Source organism: Pteropus vampyrus, unplaced genomic scaffold (assembly GCF_000151845.1).
Source record: "Pteropus vampyrus isolate Shadow unplaced genomic scaffold, Pvam_2.0 Scaffold90, whole genome shotgun sequence".
NCBI lineage: Eukaryota > Metazoa > Chordata > Mammalia > Chiroptera > Pteropodidae > Pteropus > Pteropus vampyrus.
Genome location: NW_011888871.1, coordinates 3552810 through 3573519, shown reverse-complemented (window position 1 = coordinate 3573519; position 20710 = coordinate 3552810). Strand labels below are relative to the sequence as shown.

The window sequence follows — 20710 nt, the reverse complement described above, 5'->3', positions numbered from 1 at the left end:
GATCAGAAGACTCTCAGCATCAGACTTCGAACAATCTTCCCAGCCACCCAAAGCCACACCCCAGAAATAAAAGAATGATCACGCTTATGTTATTTTTGTAGATCTGTAACATATAGTTTAAGGAAAACGCCTTTATTCATGTGCAAATACTCCTTCAAGACAAATCTAGCTTCTGCTCCTCCTTCCCAGCCAGTCTGGTCCCTAAGCCTCCACCGTGAGCCCCATCTGTGTCCCAGGTATAGTGCGAGGTGGCATGCAAAACCAATTAACATAGTGTGTCGCCATGGTTCAAGCAGGAGGGGTTCTCAATAAATCTCAGTAAAGACTTTAGAGGAGACGAGCAGACAAGAGATTTTCAAGGTAGAAGAGATCCGACTCGGTAAGTGAACGGATGCACCTACTCCCGTGGTGGTACGTGGGGCAGAGTAGATCCAAAATAAATATTTGTTGGATGAAAGAGTGATTGAAGGAATGGCGCAGAGAGAGCAGTCCCTGTGAATGGTCGGTAAGTGAGAGCGAGCACAAGAGTAGGCGCAGGCTTGGAATGGAGGGGATGCTGCATTCGGTCCGGACCCACTGGGTTTAAAGTGCTGATGGGAAATGTACATGGTTGTGGCCAGCCCAGAGAATCTGACCTCCAGAGAAAAGTCAGGACTGGAGAGGTTTGGTGATCATCCAGACTGAAAGCATCCACGGCCTCATAGTGACTGAGATCATCAAGGAAGAGAGCATAGAGAGGAAAAGGTGGAAGGAGCAAACACTGCAGAATAACTCACGGCCGCTTCTCCTCCTGGTCGCTCCTCTTTCTACTGCCCTTTCTCTCAATCCCCCTTGAACTTGGTCCTTCCTATCTGCCTCTTTTCGTCCCAGGTACTGTCCCTCTTCCCTTATCCCAGTCTGTTGTGGCCCTTCACACATGCAGGTGTGCGCGCTCAAACTGCTCCCCTCCCCACGACCACCCGACCAGGCCTTTTGATCTTGAGCCTTTCGAGTTGATGACAAATGAAGGACAAATTCCAAAGAGAGTAACAACCAATTTAAATCTTGCTTCTCCAGATATTTTTACTCCGGCTTTCTAAAAACCCCAAGCTTTTCTCCTTTTATCTTTCTTGCAAATTAGATAAGGGTGGTAGGATAACCATGTAAAAGATCAGAAGCATTGAGAGACTTGAAAGTTTATAAAGCCTCAAGTGACTTTGTCTAGCTTTTCCTCAAGGCCCTGGGTGGGTCAGGACCCCCACACAGCGGCTGCGTGAGCTTGGCCAGTTCTGTCACCTCTGTCAGCATTTGCTCTTGGGAACATTAATACCTACCTGGCAGGACCGTTAGAAGGTTCATAATGAGGCAATGCCCAGCAGAAATGAGAGCTTTTGCTATACTTCGTGTTCTCAGCCATGCCTGACCTTCTCAAAGCTTGGCAGGCAATGAAATACATAGTTTTATCATTTTTTTTCTTTCGTATGAATATTGACTAAGAGGAAGCAACTTGCTTGAATTCAGGAAATCTGAAAGCTATCTTCAGTTCTATAGTTCACATTTCTGAACTGGTTCTTAACCTGGGTTTAGTCTTCATTAAGTTGATGAAGTGTGTCTGTTTTCGATGATCTATTTCTTTGTCTTCTCCGCTTATAAAAGAACATGTTCAGATGGTCAGTTAATTTTGGTCGACCTATTATAAAAAATTTAGAAATGTATAAAGAAGAAAATTTAAATTGCCCTTAATTTTATTATCCAAAGATAACCAATGTTAATAGTCTGTCTAAATTTTCATTCATAATGCACACGTACGCACATACCCATGTGCACCCCCATATGTGTTTTTGCAGAAATGAAGTCTTGCTATATATGTGGTTTTTAGCCTGCCCTTTTCCAATAAAGGAACTTTTTTTTATCTCTTTCAACATCAATACATATGTCGTCACCAATATTTTGAATGTATTTTATTTTACAGATTTATAATTATATTTATGATCTATTAATGGTATCATGCTGGTGTTTCTAAATGTCCTTTGTACTTTCAAATAGTTTGTGTAAAATCGGAATCATTTCTTCCTTGAATTTTTAGCAGAACTCTCCTTTTAAAATCAACTGGGTCTGGCATTTTCTTTAAAGGAAAAATTTTAACTTCTGACTTTCTTTCTTCATTGGTTAAAGGACTGTTTTGATTTTCCCGTTCTTCTTGAGTCAACTTAAAAATAGCTTTTTAATACGGAAAATTTCAAACACGAAAAAAATGGAGCGAATCATAATGATCCCCCATATACCTAGCACCCAATTGACTCAGTTTTGCTAAGCTTTATTTTTCTAGGAATGTATCTATTTCATCTAAGTTCCCAAGTTTTTTGACATTAAGTTATTCATAACATCTTCTCATCTAATCTTGAAAATACCCGTCATTTTGTGCCTTTTCATTTCTGATACTGGTTACTGTGCCTTCTCTTTGTTTTCTTAATTTTCGGACCGGATGTTTGGCAGCATTCGTAGCCTTTTTGGGGAACAAACCTTTGACATCACTGCCCTTCTCTGCTGAGTGTTCTCCGTTTCCTCCATTTCTGTTGTTTTTATTATTATCGCCTCCCTTCTGCTTTCTTTGGGCCTTTCCTGTTCTTTTTGTCGTCTGAAGGTGTTTGCTTAACACATTCATTTCCTTTCATTCTTCTTTTCTAATTAAGTGTCTAAGTCTTGACATTTTCTTCTAAATTGCTGCAGGTCGTATGTGTTAGTACCTAGTATTGTCGTTATTGTTAAGTCCTACAATTTTTCTAATTCCTATTTCTTCTTTGATCTCTGAGTTATTTGGTCATACTTCTTAATGTGCAGTTGTGTGGAGTTTTCCCTAATTATGTTTTTGTATTGATTTCTAACTAATAGTATTTCGGTCTGAGTAATATCAATCTTTTGCCATTGACCGAGATGTACTTTGACTCCTAGTACGTGGTTAATTTTTGTAATTGTGAATAATTATTTTATCTGAGTCCTTCAGATGAAGCTTGTGAAATGTGTTTGAGTCTATCGTAGCCTTAATAAGTTTTTGTTTTCATAATCTATTGATCAAGAAAGACTTGCAAAAATTTCTCACAATGACTGAGGACATTCCTGTTTCTCTTTTTACTTTTGTCTGTGTTTGCTTTGGGGAGATTATGTTATAGGCATACGATTTTTAAATTATTACATCTTGATGAAATAAATCTTTTATTGTGCAGTGGCCCTCTTTATCTATTTTCATTGAAGTCTATTCTGTCTCATATTAGCATACCTACACTGGCTTTCTTTTAGTGGGTTTTTCCTTGTTATATCTTTTCCCATGTTTTTATATTTATATATCAATCTAGCTTTTATTAGGTTGGTTGCTCAGAATATCTATTTAAGTCTTTACGATCAGAAATGGAACTTTAAACAAAAAGAATAGTGGAGTTGATTTGCTAATGACTTATACAGGATATTGGCATGCATGTTCATGAGTGATATTGGTCAGTAATTAAGACGACGTTATTTATGATACGCACTGAGATGATTTTGAGAGTGAAAGGGAGTGCTGATAATAATTGCACTAGGATAACAGGCATGGTCCAGGGCAAAGAAAGATCATCCTATCAATTTTTCTTTGGATCCCATTTTCATGTTGCATTTCAGCGCAGCTGGCATTGGAAGAAGAGGTGAATTCAGACCCCCAGTGGCCTCACAGCTCTCCACGTTGAGTTCAGCTAGCAGTAGAGAGCCCCCAAAGGCAGTGATGCCGTACGGCTGCTTCTTAGGAAGGGGGTATTAGGTTTCATCAGGCAATCCCGATCCAGCGTGAGGTGCATGCCGATTCTCACTAGACCCACCTAGAACCCTGTGCCCTGCTTTGGTGCTGTTGACAGTGATGACGGTCACATCTGTTAAGAAAAACAGCATGGTAGCTGTGGTAGCCCCGCAATTGATACCTAACATACCAGTGGCAAGGTCCCCAACCAGGTCAGGAGACACCTGGCAGGGAGAGCACTGTCGTTCCAGGCTCACGGCACAGAGGTTGATTACAGTGCCTCTGGCTGGCGTCTTCAGGCACAGAGGTTGATTACAGTGCCTCTGGCTGGCGTCTTCAGGCTTTGGGAATCGTCTCATCATTTTGCCAAGGAATGTGAGATGGAGATAGGAGGCTTTCCAGCAATTCATCTAGTTAGAGCTCAGACTTACCCTGCTGGTTTCATAACTCTGGTTGTATTATCCTCCGAATCTGACCGTAGGCTAATATAAGGCCCTCACAGGGAAAGAAGGAAGCAGACCTGGCTTTGCATGTCTGTCTCTGCTACGTAGCTGTATAATCCTTGGGTAAAATAATCTAGTGTCACTGAACTCCAGTTTCCCCATCTATCTGATGGAGGTAATAATGCTTACCTGACAGGGTCATCGTGAAAATTAAAGAAATGAAAAGCACGCAGCATGTTCTTGGCACATAGTAGATTCTCTTATATTAGCTTCCCTTATTCTTTAGTTTGTGTTGTAGGTTGTCCTGGGTATTGGCTTCTCCAGACAAAGGTTACTTTTTACTTTGTGACTTAAGGTTGAAAATCTCCCCTAGTACCTCCCCGTCTACCTTGAGTCAGGAAATATTTCCCACCACTATGCCCTCAGTCATACACATGTGGCATGGGATAATTTAAGAAAGTATAGAAATTAACAGTAGTAAAATTTCAACCCAAGGAAATAAACTAATGTTTATGTTATATAAGACATATATATTGTCAGAAAAGGTAAGATGTGCTTATCCTTAAAAGCTGAGGCTTAAGTCTTCTTAGATAAAGCTGAGATTCCCTTCTTGACCCCTTATCTTCTCACAATCCTCCTACAGGACTTCATTGACTTAACCAGAGAAGCCAGACCGAGGGCAAAGGAGCGCAGTGGGCTCTGTGTGATTGACCTGACGAGAACTGAGGAAGAAAACAGACCTATCGCCACCCTTGACTTGACTATAGAACCTGTCGCTCCCTCCCAGAAGGAGCCAGCCAGTCTTCAGACAAGTGCAAGCCTCTCCAGCAAAGAGGTGACAGAGAGGTGGGTGGACAGAAGTGCTCGGCCTGCGGCCCGGAGAATCATTAACAGCGATCCTGTGGACCTGGAACTTTTGGAAGAAACTGTATTCGAAGGTCCCCAACCCCCTCCGTCCATCCATGAGGACTCTGTTTATCCAGCAGAGCCAAACTGTAGCTCAACCACATTCAAAGGTGACCTCGGCTTCTTGGCCAGCCTCCAGCTATCATCAGATGTTCATTCCCTCTCCCCAGAAAGCAATAATGGTAGCAGCAGCAATCAAAGGGCACCCTTGCCATGCCCACAGCAAGATGTGCCTTGTCCACCACAAGCCTTGCCATGCCCACTGCGAGCCCTGCCATGCCCACCGCGAGCCTCGCCGAGTCCACCGCGAGCTTCCTCATGCCCACCGCGAGCCTTGTCATGCCCATCACAAACTGCGCAGTGCCACCTGCAAGCTTTGCCTCGCCTGCCTCAAGAAGCGCCATGTCCTCAAGATGTGCCGGGCCCTCGGAATGTGCCACGCCCACCTCAAGACTCATCACGGCAACCTCAACACTTACCAAGCCCACCTCAACACTTACCAAGCCCACCTCAACACTCACCAAACCCACCTCAACACTCCCCACCTCAACACTCACTCTGCCCAACTCAGCACTCACTCTGCCCACCTCAGGACTCTCTGGGCTTACCTCAAGGTGTCCCAGGCCCACCTCAAAACATGTCATATCCACAAGATGTGGCACATCTGCAAGACATGCCACGATCACCGGGTGACATGTCGCAGCCACCAGAAAACATGCAACACTCATCAGGAGACGTGCCACAGTCACCAAGAGATATGCCACATCCACCTAGAGAAGTCTCACACTTACCGGGAGATGTGCTGTGTTCACGTGGAGACATGCCGCCCTTACCTGGACACTCGCCTCACTTACCGCGCGACAGGCCTGACTCTCCCCAAAATGACATACGGAATGGCGACATTCCTATGGACATCTCCGCTCCACCCTCTCCAAGCTGCTCGCCTAGCCCAGAGTCCCCGCGGTCTGAAACGTCCTTAGAGAAAGTTCCCTGGCTCTCTGCCACAGCACCTCCGGCCAGAAAAGAGATTTCCCCATCAGAGCCTGCCAACCCCGGGCCTGCCCAGGTACAAGCACGAACGCCAGAAGGTGGGTTGTACAGCAGACCATGCCTGCATAGGCTGAAGTACTTCTTACGACCTCCAGTGCATCACCTCTTCTTCCAGACACTAGTACCCGATAAAGACCTAAGAGAGGTGAGCTAACCTGTCTTCCCCTAGGGATTAGAGGTCCTTTTCACAGGGCTAGCGTAAGGTTAGTACGCGTGGGAGAACAGGTCCCTTAATAACCTGGCCTTTATATCTTTCCCCTACGTGTGGAACCAGTGTAGAGTCAGATCTGGGTTCGACTTTCAGTCCCACTCTTAAAAGCCGGCACTGGAGACGTCAGTTTACCTCTCTGAGCCTTAGCTTTCGGTGGAGAGAAGAACGTGAGAGAACGTACGGAAAGTGCCTGCAGTGTCTGGCTCATCACAGGCCTTCATCACGTGCTTCTCTTCCATCCCTGTGTCTTCACGACGCCCTTATTACAGCTCCCGTGTACAGAAGTAATAATACTCTCGACCCTTCAGTGCCTCCAAAGTTGTTATTCCAACTTTTGGGGAGGAAATTCAATTTTAAGATTTTCGTGGGAATGCTATTTCCCGTGGGTCTTCATTGATCTCTGAGAACTAAACCAGATGTGTAAGAAAAAAAAATTACGGCCACGTCCCACAATACGAAGCAATTTTCTCATCCATAAGCACGTTCCTAACGTCGAGAAAACTGGTTTGGGCTAGCTCAGGATCACAAGGTGCGTTCTCCTTGTCGGAGCCATCAGTGATCCAGCTTGGCACATCTGGCATTCACCTTGATCTGGCCTTGGCCAGTAAGTTGTTTTCTCTCGTTTTAGTTGTTGTTATGACTTCTGATATGTTCATTTCTTCTTCCAAATGACTCCCAATCACTAGCCCCTTCTCTGTTTTCCTGTGGGTTCGGCTCAGGTTGGTGATATGTGTGCTCATTATCAAGGGTGCTTGGGGGCCTTGAAAGAGTTTGTTTTCCTCCTCAAGGCTGTAGTGCACGACTGGAGAAGCCATCGGGAGATGCAGGTGGAGAGACTGTGTCCCCCGTCTCTGTACACGTAGCTCAGATTATAAGGTGGCAATTAGGCGACGTAAAGTGGATTCTCCTTTATTTCTCTTTCTTACCTCAGCCATCTGGAAGACATCCGTACACCTTTTCTGTCCCTCCTGTGATTTCTTTGGGGCCTTGAATAAGTATTTCTTCACTGGGTCACTTTTCCCCCCTAGAACTTCTTAGCCGGTCCCCACGATGCCACTTACCAGCCATTGGCCTTAACTCCTCTGAGTCTCTTTGTGTAGCTCTAAACTAAGTCATAAAGCCCAGATCACAGAGTTGTTTGACTTAAACATAAACACATAAAGCATGAAGCCGCCTTTCAGGGCTTGTAAAAGTGCTCTATAAATATTAGTTCCTTTTAAAGGTACAGGCATCAGAACAATTGATAAACTTTATCTGTTTGTAGATGTCCCCTTCTGTAGGCAGGAAACAAATAATACAGGTTCGAGATTGTAAAATGCACCACACGTGTAATAGTCACCAACGCAAGATTTTTGTTCCCTCATCTTCTCTTGCTCTTCATTACATGCCACTTAGTCTTGGTCTCTCATCGGCGACATCAGGGCTTACCCTCAGGTGATCTGAGACACGAAAGGTACCTGCACCTTCTGAAAGGGTGATTCTAGCCATCGCTGTCTTACTGTTACGCATAAACTGTCAAGTCTCTGGTTTAAAATGAACACTTCTCAGATCTTAAAAATAATGCTTGCTTAATAGAAAACATTTTAAACTATGAAATATAAATGTAGTTACCCCTGCTGTTATCAGTCAGCATTGATTATTATTAATAATTTGGTGTTTTTCCATCCTGCTTGCCTTTTATACATATTAAAGTTTTTTAATAATTGGGATTTGATGTTGTTTATGGAGAGTACAGGTTTACGGGATGGATCTCAAGTGATATCACTGATGTCTGCCAGCTTCTGCCATGAGTTGCATGGCAAATGCTTACTTTCTAAATCTCGGTTTCCTCATCTGTAAAATAGGAATACGAATAGTATGAATCTCCTAGGGTTGTGAGAATTGAGGATAAGTTAAACATTCACAAGTTGTTGTTTTATAATTGTTATTACATTCCTGTATCAAACAGAGTTTTTAATGTTTGTTTTCCTTCTGTTTATGAAAGTAATAGATAGATGTCTGTTATGGAAAAATCGAAAAATATAAAAAATGTATATAGACGAAAAAAATCATCCATAATTCTGCCACTCAGATAATAGGAAAGCGCTTTTCACATATTCTCTCCAAGTCTTTATATACGTACTTTTGGTGGGGAGAAGGCGATGATATTTACTGTTGACTCCAAAATCAGCAACGTGAGATCCTTCAACTAACAATCGAACTTGTATAGAACATTTTTTCTTCATTTCTTTATTTTGGTATCTGATATAATATTATGACTACTTCTAAATATCTTATCACCTTTACTCCAAAATCAATTTCAGCTCCCTCTTGACTCTTGTACATTTCTTTCTGTGCTATATTTTAATGCAGATGATATTACATTACATGTAGAACTTCGAATGCTTATTTTTTAACTTAATATAAGCATCATTTTCCCATGTCACTAAAAGTGTTTTAGCTAAGGCTGTCCAGACTCTCCTTTTTTATGAATATTTCAAATGCATGGAAAACTTCGCTGTCTTCAGCCTATTTCCAGAACCTCTTGTGTTTGTCGTGTTTGTCCATAGAAACCCATCCTAATTTATTTCTTTTTATCTCTACAGAGTAAAGGTCAAAAATTAGAACCCATCCCTCATCGAAGGCTAAGAATGGTAACAAACACCATTGAAGAAAATTTTCCCCTGGGGACTGTGCAGTTTTTGATGGACTTTGTGTCACCCCAGCATTACCCACCCAGAGAAATCGTGTCTCACATCATCCAGAAAATTCTGCTCAGTGACTCTGAGACCGTGGATGTCCTGAAGGACGCCTACATGCTGCTCATGAAAATTCAACAGTACGAACCTCAGATGCTGGCAGACCTCCTGGGGGCCTGGACTCGGGGCCTACTTTCTCTTGCCTACATTTTATTCGGCTAACCGTTAGAGAGGGTGACATAGCATATTACTGTTATTTGGGTTGCAACAGGAAACCCAATCCAAATGGCCTATAACAGCTAGTAAAAGAGAATTTAATGACTCATGTTACTAGAAACCTAGGATGAGACGTGACTTAATTCAGTTCAAAAACAATTACAAGGATCCATGTTTCGGCTCTGCTTTGCTTCCGTTTGCAGGCTCCACGCGGTAGCCTTCTTGGCCTCTGGCTTGTATGATATTCTCAGTGGGAGAGAAAGTTCGCTTCCATTATAATCACATGAGTCTTGTAGGTTTTAATTGCATAATATGAGACATGGGCCCACCCTTGAGCCAACGCTGAACTGGTCTAGAATTTCGTGACTGGCTCAACATGCTCCGCAGGCTTCATGCCCGGGTCTTGGTAGGGAAGGTTGTGGGCTATATAATCAAGAGTCAATTTCTTCAAGGTAAAATTGGGGTACAGATAGCCCCCAAAAGAGAAGTGACTACTGGGTAGCAAAAAAAAAAAAAAAAATGTCCCGCTATCCTCAGATGACACATTTTATCGAAGGGCGGGCAAGAGCGTGAGGATAAGAGGAGGCTTCTCGCTTCTGTCGTCTTCCAGATCCCGTCCCTTCTTCCACTAAACTCTCCAGAATGCTAATTGATGTCGCTTGACTTCCAGGCTTCATCCAGCTAATGCCAAGACAGTGGAGTGGGACTGGAAGCTGCTCACTTACGTCATGGAGGAAGAGGTAACACGACAATGATGAGGGTGTGTTTTTTGCAAAGGAAGTTGTAACTAGAAACAAGTAATAGCAAATCTGGTAGTAAGGTCTTTGGCATTATTCTCTCCTTATACTCTCCTCCCCACCAAAAAATTCCCATTGGAATGGTATGTGCTGCCTTCCAGTTCAAGATCGAATACATTCACATATCCCTCTCCTTCTTGAGAGCTCATTAAAAATAACAGTAAATGAGTAGGGAAAGTTATAAATCTGTGGCAATGACAATAAGGGATGGACAATATATGTGAATGAAGATTGGAAGGTCTCTAGGCTGTGTAACAGCGAGGACCGAGGCAGCCGGCAGAGGGAGCCAGAGAGGCTAGAGTACACGTGGAAGGGGCTGCAGCCACGGCGGGAGGAGATCTGCCCACTGCAGCAGAGAGCTTTTGGACTCAGAAACACAATACATAAGAAGGTTGGAGTCAAATATGGACTGTAAATTCGTTGATGATTTGTAGATGACAACCTTTCCGTTCTTGAGTACAGAAGGTTCGGTTGCCAGGTAACCATATTACCTAACCCTTTAGGCAAAAAGCCAGAGGATTCATTGTCCAAAGACACTGAATGACCATCTGTCATACGTGAAGGCAGCTGGCGTAGAGCTGGTACTCCAGAAAAAACTCCTGCATGCCCACCTTTAGGCATCCCTACACTTGCCAGCTTTTCTGTCTGCTCACCCCAAAGCCCTTGGATGGAACAAATTATTTTCAGCTTAGAATTCTATACTCAACTGAACTATTAGTCAAGTGTGAGGGGAACATAAAGACATTTCCAGACATGTAGGTGAAAAATATCCCCACACCTTATTTCTTAGGAGGTTCGTTGAAGATATGCATCGAAAGAATGGGGACATAATCCAAAAAAGAGACACAGGATCCAGGGAACACTGGTCTCATCCAGGAGAGTAAGGTTACAGTGGACGGTAGAACTAGAGAGCGACCAGTCCAGACTGGAGTGAAATAGAGAGCTTGAAGAAGGATGATCTGGGAGACATCACTTAGACGGTAGATAAGGAAGCTCCAGGCCCTTGTGGCCCCGTGGAGACACCAAGTTAACAACCACATATGGACCAGAACACCTTTGTGACAACTGTAGAGACTGATTGAGAAGCAGCCGTACCCGTGCCAATACGTAACCGAGAAGGGACTCCACAGGAAGGAGTAGGAAAGTCTGTGATGTTTGTGTGTGACATCAACAACCAAAAGGGGTGGGGACAGAGCTATGAAGGAGCAGAGTTTCGGTATGTTAGTACGGTGGATTTTTTTGTATATTATTGAAGTTAATCTGGTATAAAGTCACATTAGAGTATTATAACTTTACAGTGTTGAATGTAATGATCCCCATGGCAACCACAAAAACAGTAGAATATACCCAAAAGGAAATGAGAAAGGAATTTAAACGTTTCGCTACAAAAAGTCAACTGAAAAAAAAATAGTAATGCAGGAAATTGGGGACAAAAAAGCTATAAGGCATTTAGGAAACAAATAGCACGAGTACAGAAGTAAGTCCTTTCTTATCAGTAAGTGGATTAAATTCTCCAATCAAAAGAGAAATTCGCAGAATGGATAAAAACACATGATCCAACTACATGCTGTTTACAAGAAACTCACTTTAGATCCAAAGACACAAGTAGATTGAAAGTAAAAGGGCGAGAAAAGATACTCCACGCAAATAGTGACCAAATATGGCTGTAATCATAGGAGACAAAATAGACTTTAAATCGGAAAATGTTACAAGAGACAAAGGAGGACATTCCATATTAATAAAAGTGTCAAGATAGCTAGAAAATGTAATAAGTACAAACATTTATGCATCTAATGACAGACCATCAAAATATGACCCGAACACTGACAGAATTGAAGGGAGAAATTGTTCTATGTTCATAGTTGGAGACTTCAGTACCCCACTCTCGACGATGGACAGAACAAACAGATGGAAGATAAGAAGAGAGAGAATTCAAGACAATAGACCGAAAAGATCTAATGGTTATATACAGAATATTCTTCCAAAAACAACAGTATACACATTCTTCCCTGCACATATGGGACATATTCCAGGACAGATCGTGTGTTAGGCCACAAGTTAAGTCTTAATAGATTTTAAAAGATAGATGTCACACAAGATATCGTCATTCTAGGAAGCTGGCATCACCCTGATATCAAAGCCAGACAAAAAATACTACAAGGATACTACAGACCAATACCCTTTGTGAACAGCGATGCAAAATACTCAGCAGCATGTCATAAGGATTATACACCGTAACCAAGTGGGATTTATCTGGGAATACAAGGATGGTTCGACATAGAAAAATCAATCAATGCAATACATACATTAACAGAATAAAGGGCCAAAACCACATGATCATTTCAATTGATGCAGAGTCTCCAACACCCTTTCATGATAAAAACTCCGAACAAACTAGGAGTGGAAGGAAACTGCCTCGTCAAAGCCCTATGTGAAAAACCCACAGCAAACATCCTACTCAGTGGTGAAACACTGACACCTTTTCCGCTAAGGTAAGGAACCGGGCAAGGATGCCTGTTTTCATCTAGTCATCATAGTACCGGAAGTTCTAGCCAGAGCAAGTAGGAAAGGAAAGGAAATAACATTATCTGTGTTCACAAAAGACATGCTCTTTTATGTAGAAAACCCTAGAGATTCCACACAGGACAACCTAGAACTGATAAACTTAACAAAGTTACAGGATACAAAATCAACATGCAAAAATCAGTTGCATTTCTCTATACTAACAACGAAGAATCCGAAAAGGAAATTAAGAAAGTAATTCCATTAAAATAGCATCGAGAATAATAAAATGCTTAAGAGTAAACCTAATCAAAGGTGAACAACTTACACACCGAAAACTAGAAAGCATCGCTGAAAGAAAATAGATAAATGGTAGGATGTCTTATGTTCATGGATTGGAGGACTAAATGTTGTACAGCTGTCCGACTACTCAAAGCGATCCACGGATTCAACACAATCCCTGTTCAAATCCTAACAGCGTTTTTTGCAGAAGTAGAAAAACCCATCCTAAAATCCCTATGTAATCTCTACCTGTGTCATTTGGGCTTCATCAGTTAGGATCATCTCACCTGTAACCCAAAATCCAGCCCGGGCTTGCCGACACAGTTAAGGATATGCATCAGCTCGCACTCCTAAAAGTTCAGCAGTGGGCGGGGGGCGGGGGGACATTGCAGTTACTCAATCTAGCAGCCCAGCAATGTCACTTAGGAACCAGTTCCTGTCTTTCTGGTCTGATAGCCACAGTTTGGGGTTTATTCTGAGACTGATAGGGTTAGTAAGAGTGAGAATGACTTCCTATGGCCATCTCTTAAAATCGGAAAGTCCTCAGTCTTCAGGCTGTAGCATTGCCCCATGTGTCCTCTTTTGTAATGACCTAGACTGCCTGCTCTCTGCCGTTTAGGGACAGACACACTTGTTGACTCGTGGCCTTCCTTTGGACTTAGTATCTATGAGAGCACTGCTCACTGGCATTCAGGAAATAGGAAATACTTCTCGTCTTTTCTGCCGTAGGGCCAGAACCTGCCCGGGCGACTCCTATTTCTGCGTTACGTCGTGCAGACCCTGGAAGATGACTTCCAGCAGATCCTGAGGAAGCAGCGGCAGCACCTGCAGCAATCCATTGCAAGCACCGTGCTGTCCTGTGACAAGCAGCCCCACAATGTCAGGTAACCGGTCCCCTGAGCCCTGGGGTGACAAGAGGCAGGGGCTGTAGGTGGGCCAGAGAACATCAGGTGGATGAGATATTCTAGTCGGGACAGTGTGACAGAGATAGTTATTGAAACTGTCGGCAGTCCTAATACATTCCCTGTCTGTCCCAAGCGTACATCAGGCACTGAGCTGTGTGCTTTTCTCTCAAGGCCATCAGACTTCCTTAGGCTTCTTTCACTATTGTCCAAATAACTTCACGAGGTCCAAGGAGAGACCTTAACGCATGTAAAACTTTTCACAGCTTTTATAAACACAGATGTATCTCCATCCTGCTGTGTAACTCAAGATAAACGTTCGTCACTACTGCTTTCTGAAAAGTAATATTATAATAATCAGTCACGTGGCTGACAATGAGGTATAATAAGGCTGCAGGCATGTGTTCTCTTTTTTTCTACAATCAGGGCAGCTTCAGAGAGGGCAACCACCATATCCTTGTATCAGGGGGAAAATGTGATTTCGAGGGTAGGGCCCTCCTGCCGGCACCTCCCTCCTGGAACTGTATGATCCTTGCTTCTTTTGAAAATGGTTCTTGCCAGGCTAATCCACCAGCATTCCTTATTTCAGAGTATCATTGAAATTCTTCCACTCGTTTTTGTGTTCCCATATGTTCTCGCGTATTTGCTAAGAATAGTTTTACAGGCCAGCGTGGGATACTACTATAACGGCTTCAATGAAAGAAGGAGGCAGTTTCTTCTGTTCGCAGTGGCGGTCAGCTTCTGCCCCTTAGTCTTCATGTCTGTGTCATTTCCCTAGTGCCATTTTATAGAAAGTTTAAACATTCACCAGTAAAGGGGTAGAAAATCAGTAAGTAGAAAATCTACGAAGAGCATTGGATAGCATAGGTGGGTTTTCAATGAAAAAGTAACGGTTCGGACAATGACAGTGACTGTCGGCCACTCTGCCATGTGAGCGCAGGCTCTGGGTTGGGTGGGCGACGGGAGGCACCGTCCCACCCTGACTGGTGTCATCAGCTGCTTCGTTTCCACCTGTCCTGCTGTGGACCTCCCGCTGTGCCGACTGTGGCCCTTGGGTTTCAAGAAAGGCATTGATGGCCTCGAAATGCAGGCCAGGTCCTCCGTTGTATGCTTTATCGGTGAAAAATATCATCTGTTGCAGATGGAGGGAAAACCAGCTGTCTTTGATTCAGTAAGAGATGGCTATGAGATTAAGACTATGGTTACACGGATGTATGCACGTGCTTGTCGAAACTCCTCAAAGACCTTTGCGCAATTTATGGTGTATAAATTATACCCCACAGATAACTATTTAAAAAGAGAGATGGTAAGTCAGTCCCCATAAGACCCCTTCGTAAGGGATTTTGTTTTCCCTTTTAACTGTGCATACAGAATAAACTAGTTCTACAAGATGTAAGAAATCCGCCAGTTCCCAGGTCACGTCACATGCATTTCCTTTTCCCCAGGGGTAACTACTTTCAAGTCTTTTATTTAAGTGATTCTCTGGAAATTTACCTCTGTATGGCTAAATAACCTGCTCACTTTGCTAATTCTTGATTTTTCATTATTAGCCATTATCTACTGATTTCCCACGTGAAAGATGAGGAAATAGCTCCTTTTCCTCCCTCCCTCTCCCTCCTTCCCCCCGCCGCCCCCCGCCACATTTCCCAGCCCCATACCATGAATATAGTTAGGTCATCATTTTGCATAGGTCAGAATGCAGTGTTTCCATTACGATGAGCATGTGTGAAAGTCAGAGCTGAGCCAAGTACTAAACGACGAGTACTTTTCCTTTCATACATACCTTTCTGTTTTCCTTAAACTTAATTAATAATGGTCTTATTTTTAGCTTCCTTGTATTCTTTGTGCCTATCAGAAGTCAACCCTAAATTCTCTGCCCTTTGGTCTGAATCTCCCCTCGAGATGTCAGTTTGCACTGGACACTCTTACTAATTTCTTCGTCGTGAGGGTCTGTGGCGAACACTCTTTCAGTCTGGATGGCGGGTCCTCTCTGCCAGTCTTCGCCTTGCGTGTGAGTGAGAAGTCCCTTCGCATGTGCCCAGCGTTGGGTCTCTAGTTTGTTTGCCCCTCATCTTCTCTTTCTTTGTTTACTTCCTCGTTTTGATGGATCAGTCTCCAGAAGCTTCTTAGAAAGGTGCGTGGGAAGTACAATTTTTGAGATCATTTATGTCTGAAAATATCTTTTTCTTCCCACACATTGATAACTGAATATAGATATTTCGGTTAGAAATAACTTTTCTAGAAAGAGTGTTGAAGGAAATCTTCCATTATCTTCTAGCTTCCAGAATCGCCGTTAGGTCATAAGCTACTTCGATTATTGATTCTTGCTCTGGGCCCCGGTTTTGAGCTCTGGAAGTTTCTGGGATTCTCCTTTGGCCCAGTATGCTTTCCGCAGGTCTATACTCATCCACTGTGCAGGGCATCGCGTGGGCCATTTCAGTCTAGAAACACGTCCTTCATTCCTGGAACATAGTTTCATTTCTGTTTTAATGGTTTTAACTTCTAAGAGTTTTTTACTTATTTCTGTAAATGTTTCTCTTTAAAATTAATGAATAGTATTCTGTTCTTGTTTTCTTCTTTCATGGATCCATATCCTCTCATACTTTGATGATACTAACGATAGCTTTTGTGTTTATTCTCTGCATGATGTCTGTTTTTGAGTTGCTCTGGGGCCAGGTCGGCTGTTGCGGTCTTTAGCTCTCATGTTCGAGTACTTCCACAGACGTCTGGTAAACCTCAGTAGTCTGTCCACATGTAAGGGCGACAGACTCAAAAGCTTTTGGAAGCTCGGGAGGACCTGTCATTTCTGAACTTCCCTGTAGGTGGAACTGGCTGCCCGTTGGCTAGACGGTACCCTGTCCGTGTCTTCAGGTCCTTCCTGTTGGGCTGGGTGCGTTTTCCATAGGAGACTTCCGGTCTCCCACGTGAACGATAAAGACTGGGATGCAGGGTTTGGAGGCCAGGTGTGGGGCGATGGCGAGGGTCTCTGCATTCAGCGTGCGCCTGTCCACTTAGCGGCCTGTTTCTGCTCTGTGCCTTTGCCTCCTATCTGCGCCTGGTGTCCCAGTCCAGAGACCCTCTGTTTGACCCCTCCACAGACTTAACCTGTAGCCCGCAGGGTCGGGGAAGAAGATCTAGGGGTCTGAAAGTTTCTTAGACATCTTATGATTCATCATACCCATTTTAACTTACGCCTTCCACCCTCACTACAGAGGAACCTCGTACTGCCATTTGCAGAGCTCATTGCAGATTCTTTTTTTTTTTTTTTTTACTATTTTTAAAAATAGGATTAAATAAGATTACTCTTCTCCACTGCTGGTTTAGGATTCAGCTTTCCCGAATCTGCCGTCAGTTAAAATGTATCCTTTTGCCAAAGTCATAGACTTAGATTAAACATTATCCTGGACATGATCCACTTGCCTTATTTACTTAATTGGTTACTTTCGTTAATTGGTTACTTTTGATTTCCTAATCAGCATCTCTTAGCCAGCCTCCCAAGTTAAAGGCTGGGACCTTGACCATTAATCTGCATTTAACCACATATCCACCCCTGTCATCTACTTTTGCACGTTCTTGCACCCAATATAATCAGCATCTTGAATGTCTGTCGTTTCTTTTCCTTCTTATGTAGTTTTATTGCATCTGTATGTGTTCCTATCAAGTATATATTTTTCTTTTAGTTCCTTTTAGCTGTATATAAAAGGGTATCATGCTGTATGTAATCTAGTATATAAAAAAACTTTTATTTTTCACTTACTATTACGGAGTACTAAGATTTGTCCACATTATTAGCTGTTACTGTAGCTTATCCATTCTCACTATGTAATATTCTATTTTGTAAATATACTTCATTTTTCTTCCAGCTTCCAAAATTTCCTCCTTATCTCCCCTTGCTCGTGGAATTTTAAAAATTATCGTAGTACTAGCAGGATTTTAGGAAAGAACAAAATTAGATGTGTGCGTTCAAGCTACCACTTTTACCTGAGTTACCTAAGTGACTGTCAAAAATAATTTCGATTATGTGAAGTGCTTTTATTGTCCTAACTTTTAGAGCCTACACCCTGTGTAAAATATGACTCCACTGTAATACTCTAAACTTCAGTTATTAGCATTAATAGATAACACCTAATAAAAGAAAGCCGGCAAAGGCTTCTGTGGACATCCAGTCCAACCTACAACCTTGTCAAGGAATGTTCCTGGTCAGGAAGCCACAGATAATATTCTTTACCTCGGAGATAGCTTTCAAGAATTATAACTCAAAGAAAAACGTGGCTGCTTTAGTTAGCATTTGTAATCTTACTGCAGTTAAATATGTGGTTTCCATTAGACTCATTTAAATGTCGGAAATAGCTAAGGGTCCTCTTCGTTGCCATTGGGGAAATCTAGGGGTCTCGGAGCCCAGGTCAAGGCTGCAGTTCTGAGCACCATGCAGTAAAACAGACGGTTAAACTTCCCTCCTCATCCCTTCTCCGTCACAGGGACGTCATCAAGTGGCTGGTGAAAGTGGTAACGGAGGACGGATTGACTCAGCCGCCGAATGGGAGTCAGACCTCTTCAGGGGCCGGAATCCTGAAGGCCAGCAGTAGCCCCCATCCTCTCCAACCGGACCTGGCAAAGAACGCTGCTCAGCTGTAAGGGGCGGAGCTTGCCATCTTTCCTGGGGCCCTGGGGATTTACCGGTGGCCAGAACAGCGCCACTCCCTAAGAGCGGTTTCCCCCAAATGACCCAGCCATTTTCTGACTAAAGACCATCCTGTTTGCCCGAAGGCTGACTATCTAATCCCAAAGGTAGCTCAAAAGCAGGCGCCTGCCCCGTACATGGATAAGACTGCACTCAGTGAATACAGACTGGCAAAGCCGGAGCGCGACAGAGGGACACTGCGCTCCCTTTCCTGGACTCCAAGGGACGGTGGGGGTTAGAGCTGCTCGTCCCTTCAGCCACCGGCCGACAGAAGAGAAGGAGCCGTGGGCAGCGGTGTCCCGCGGTCTCCGGTCCTCGAAGACCTCCGTCTCTCTCCCCAGTCTGGCAGGTTCTAACCACACCGGCTCAGGCCAGGGCACGTCAGAGCACCTCAGGGCACACCGGAAACAGTCCTGGCCTTTCTTCTCTGGGGTCGAGGGTGGTCTTGGCATTTTTTGAGAGACGCCAGGATTTTAGGGGCTGGAGCTGCCCTTGAACAGTAGTAACTCACCCTCCTTGTCAATCATACTGTTAAAAGCCGTCACACTGACATTTCAAACACAGCATTTGTGCCTAAATTTACAATGCTGTATTATAAACTCATTGCACCAAGCTGATTTTCATATAAGACCTATGGGTTTTAACTAATTTAGAGATAATCTTGTTTCTAAAGGGGGAATGTTTGGAACAATGAAGCATTTACTTGGACAGATTGAGGAGTCCAAGAGAGAGGCAGACACCATTCCTCCAACAGAAGCTAATCTCATTAATAATAATAATAATAATTTATTATAAATAAATATTAGTAGAAACAAAAATAGGATCCTCTCAAAGTCGGTTTATTATGATCTTAACAACAATGATAAGCGCTACCATTTTCCGTTAATGAGTGCCCATCTGCCAGATGCCCTACGAAGCACTCACAACTTTACGAAGTAGGTGGCATTAGTAATTTGTCAGAAGTCGAACAGCTTGTCATTGCAGCCCAGGAATCCGCCAAAGCCCCGGTCTACCTATTCGTATCACTGGCCGCAGATGTCCTTCCATCACAGATAATACCTACCGCACGCTAGAAAAGGCTGACTGTGGCCAGGCCCACCTTTCTGAGGGGCGGCCTGATTCCTTCTGCCCCATCAGCCTGCTGAGCTCTGGTGGGAGAGGGGGTCACGTTCTACCAGTGAAAGTTCTGAGACCAGGCTTAGCGAAAGACTGGTGTAAAGGAGCCAGTAACAGGAGAAAACTGTGCGGTAATTATCTATTTTCCCCTGTCCTGTGTCAAAGAAATTCACACAATTGTTAGCCATTCTGGATCTGTTTCTTCACCTATAAAACTAAGAAGTCAAAGGTTAGATGACCTTTAAAGTCTCTAGCTCCTTAAGATTGTATGTTTCTATTTTCGAATTTAAAAGCAGCTTGCTTTTGCAGCGCAACCCCAGGTTCTAAGAGGTTCAGATAGTATGATCTGGCAGAAGGGATTCAGGTAGGTGACATCGCTAAGTCAAAGCATGCTGGTGGCTTGAGTAGTCCTCCCTGACCTAGTGTGTGCGTTACGAGGCCCTGTAGTACACTGGTGGGGACCTCCTCCCAGCCAGCAGGTGGCTCCTCGCCAGACCTCCCGCTCACTTGTGTTCTGTGTTCTGGACCCAGGATTGTGTGCCAGCTGCAGAGGATGCTGTCCATAGCCGTGGAGGTGGACAGGACCCCCACCTGCAGCTCCAATAAAATCGCCGAGATGATGTTTGGGTTTGTGCTGGACATTCCTGAGAGGAGTCAGAGGTGAGTCTTAGTTTCATTTTTTTATTCTGGGAACATAATTTCAAAAGAAGATCTAAACAGTTGTTAAATTGGGGAGGAAAAGAGGTGGAGGGATAGTCCTGTCTCTTTAACCTTTTGAAAGAAAGTTCTCGATTAATTATTACTGTTTGCCACTGGGGCACAGTTTTGGGGGGAAGAGCTAGGCTATCTTAAGTGGAGCCTAAATTTTCCTACTTTGTCCATCTGGCTAACAATTTACTCGTCCTTCAGGGTTCAGCTGTTAATCGTGACCTTCTTCCCTGACCCTCAGCCACAGGGCCTGGCGTGAACATTCGCGGAAGGCTTGAGAAATGAATGAAATGGGCATGTCCCATATCAGGAGAAGAAGAGGTGACTCAGGAAGGCGCGGGGTTGGACCTGTAGAATGAGCCCAGATAGTAAGAATATGGAATTCCGTTTCTTTAAGCACGAATTAGTGAAGCATCTATCAGGAGGAGATAAAGAAATAAGAGTTCTTGGCTAGAACTAATGATTCCATCTTT

At 43.6% G+C, this 20710-nt stretch overlaps 1 protein-coding gene across 1 annotated transcript in view; it reads left to right on the top strand.

The window, feature by feature from the left end:
• The first annotated feature begins 3451 nt into the window (after positions 1-3451).
• SIMC1 (SUMO interacting motifs containing 1) overlaps positions 3452-20710 on the top strand; it is a 31733-nt gene continuing 14474 nt past the window's right edge. Inside the window, exons 1-7 of the mRNA XM_023532779.1 lie at positions 3452-3470; positions 4779-6289; positions 8941-9173; positions 9920-9989; positions 13560-13714; positions 18211-18363; positions 20061-20189. Of these exons, the coding sequence (XP_023388547.1) occupies positions 3452-3470; positions 4779-6289; positions 8941-9173; positions 9920-9989; positions 13560-13714; positions 18211-18363; positions 20061-20189 (2270 nt within the window). The remainder of the gene's footprint in view (positions 3471-4778; positions 6290-8940; positions 9174-9919; positions 9990-13559; positions 13715-18210; positions 18364-20060; positions 20190-20710) is intronic.